At 44.3% G+C, this 2,553-nt stretch overlaps 1 protein-coding gene across 1 annotated transcript in view; it reads right to left on the minus strand.

Moving 5' to 3' along the window:
- Positions 1–779: 779 nt before the first annotated feature.
- dcst2 (DC-STAMP domain containing 2) overlaps positions 780–2,553 on the minus strand; it is a gene marked incomplete at both ends in the record, with an annotated part of 25,795 nt that continues 24,021 nt past the window's right edge. Inside the window, 3 exons of the mRNA XM_079640864.1 lie at positions 780–849; positions 1,193–1,310; positions 2,207–2,331. Of these exons, the coding sequence (XP_079496990.1) occupies positions 780–849; positions 1,193–1,310; positions 2,207–2,331 (313 nt within the window). The remainder of the gene's footprint in view (positions 850–1,192; positions 1,311–2,206; positions 2,332–2,553) is intronic.

Genomic DNA, 2,553 nt, shown 5'->3' on the forward strand with positions numbered 1-2,553 from the left:
GTAGGTCACCAATGTAATGTTTGTAGATCTTTATTACATGTATCCTCGCCATCCATAGTCTCTAAATAACTTATTTAACGTATGTATGATATTTAGGCCCTCTGGTCTCATCATATAACGGCAATGAAAAAAGCACCAGGGGAGGCAGCCATAACCTCTGCTGCACTGCAGGGGGCGCACGTGAGCCCACAGGTTCTTGTTGCTACTGTTATTCTACGCAGAGACAGTAGACACAAACAACAAGCTAGACTATTGAAACTACAGGAAGATAAGCAGGACTTTTACAAACAAGTAATAGAGATTGTTGTCCAGAAGGAGAGCATGGACTTCATCTTCAAGTCAAGGTAAGACCACCATTGTAATGAAAATGGGATCTTACTAAGAAAGAACAATCCAATATTTAGATGTTGGGTATCCTTTTGTTGAACGGTCTGTTTCAAATGAATCGAAGCATCAGACTAAAAAAGCTTTTGAAAATAACCAAATATTTTGATTAAGGTCAAAATATAATATTTGTAAATCTGACTGAAAGAGTCAGTGCCTCAGCAGCCATGAAGCTCACCGCACGTCACTGATACCAACACAGAGACACTGCGTTCTGGGTTAAAGGACTATGTCAGTGGGGTGTCCGGTGCCTTGCTTAAGGGCACCACGGCAGGGCCCAGGAGGTGACTGGGCCCTGGTAGCAGTCCACTCTGCACATTCAGGTCCTAACGGGGAGTTTGAACCCCAGCTAACGGAAAGCTCCAGAGAAGAAACCAGACTTCTTATTTCCTGCTTTAATCCCTCCCTCGCGGCGCGATGACGCTCTGCAGGACCGGCTCGCCGACAGCCGAGTAGCTCTCACACCTGGAGGATTCAAAAACAAAAGAACACGTTTCCTATTCCTCACATGCTTTACTCATTTCAGAAAAAGGCTATTTTTCACTTTTTTCTCCATTTTTATATTTATCCAGTAGATATTTCTGAGGTATTTTTTTATAATATTTACATTTATTTAATTTGTTTCTAAACATTTAACCAATGTTTCTTGTATATTTAACTTTTTTTTAATATTTAATTTGAATAAAAACTTTATTTATTTTTAAGAAAAAAAACACTCAAAACCAATGAATCCTTCAGTTTGGAGAAATATCTCTAAAACAGAGTGGAGAGATATTTCTACAGTATATCACCCATCACAAACACTCACCACTCCTCCTCCTCCTCCTCCTCCTCCTCCTCCTCCTCTTCCTCCTGGCAGGTCAGAGGTCGCGCGCAGACGACACACGTGTTTCCCAAACTGTGGAAACATGGCCGACAGAACACGCCTGCAACCACAGAGCAGCAGTGAGGAGGACAGGAGACAGGAAGTGGAGATCTCCTGCTTCAGTAAATAGGAATCTGTCGTTCATCGGGAGTGAGGGGGGGGGGGGGGGGACGTCACGTCTGGAGGCACATGTTTTAATCTGGAGGAACGGAAGCTCTATATTTACTGAGGAAGCACCTTCAATATTATAAATAATGTTTTTATCATAAATACGATCAGAAATATTATTAATATAAAGGTTTGCAGCAGGTGAAGGGTTAACAGCCTCCAGTCTGACCTCAGTTACAGTGACACACCCTGTACACACACACACACACACACACACACACACACACACACACACACACACACACACACACACACACACACACACACACACACACACACACACACACACACACACACACACACACACACACACACACACGCTCAGGCACACAGACACACACAACCCCACCCTGTACACAAACACACACACACACACACACACACACACACACGCTCAGGCACACACAACCCCACCCTGTACACAAACACACACACACACACACACACACACACACACACACACACACACACACACACACACACACACACACACACACACACACACACACACACACACACACACACACACACACACACACACACACACACACACACACACACTTCATGTTTTATGAATCAGAAAGGCGTTCATATGTCCTCTCTGTCCCTTCCTCCACAGGTCAAAGGTCACTGTGGCCTCACAGAACAGAACGGGCTTCACCCTGACCCAAGAACTAGGTTAATATCAGACGGGACGATGAGGAGGGGATGAGATCACTAGAGGGGTCTTTATCTCTCTCTCTCTCTCTCTCTCTCTCTCTCTCTCTCTCTCTCTCTCTCTCTCTCTACCTGGACAGTGCGGGACAGGGCAGGCGGCCATGTTGTCCTCGCCCTGTGTCAGCTCCTCTCCACAGGACAGACAGCTGACTGCAGAGCCGCCCAGCAGGTGAGACAGGTGAGCCCCGCCAGGTAACCTGAGACCCGTCAGAAACCATGTCAAACATGTACAATGTCAAAAATAATAACAACAACAAATGTAAATATGGGAGCATTTCAACAAAAAGGTTTAACATTTAAAAAGTCTTTAAGAAAAGTTCCGAACAATTTGTGAAAAACGACAAAATATATGTTAAAATTCCTGAACATATGGGAGCGTTTACAAACAATGTGAACAATGACATGAAAAACTGCACCAA

The sequence above is a fragment of the Notothenia rossii genome, assembly GCF_949606895.1.
Source record: "Notothenia rossii genome assembly, chromosome: 7".
NCBI classification, from domain to species: Eukaryota; Metazoa; Chordata; class Actinopteri; order Perciformes; family Nototheniidae; genus Notothenia; species Notothenia rossii.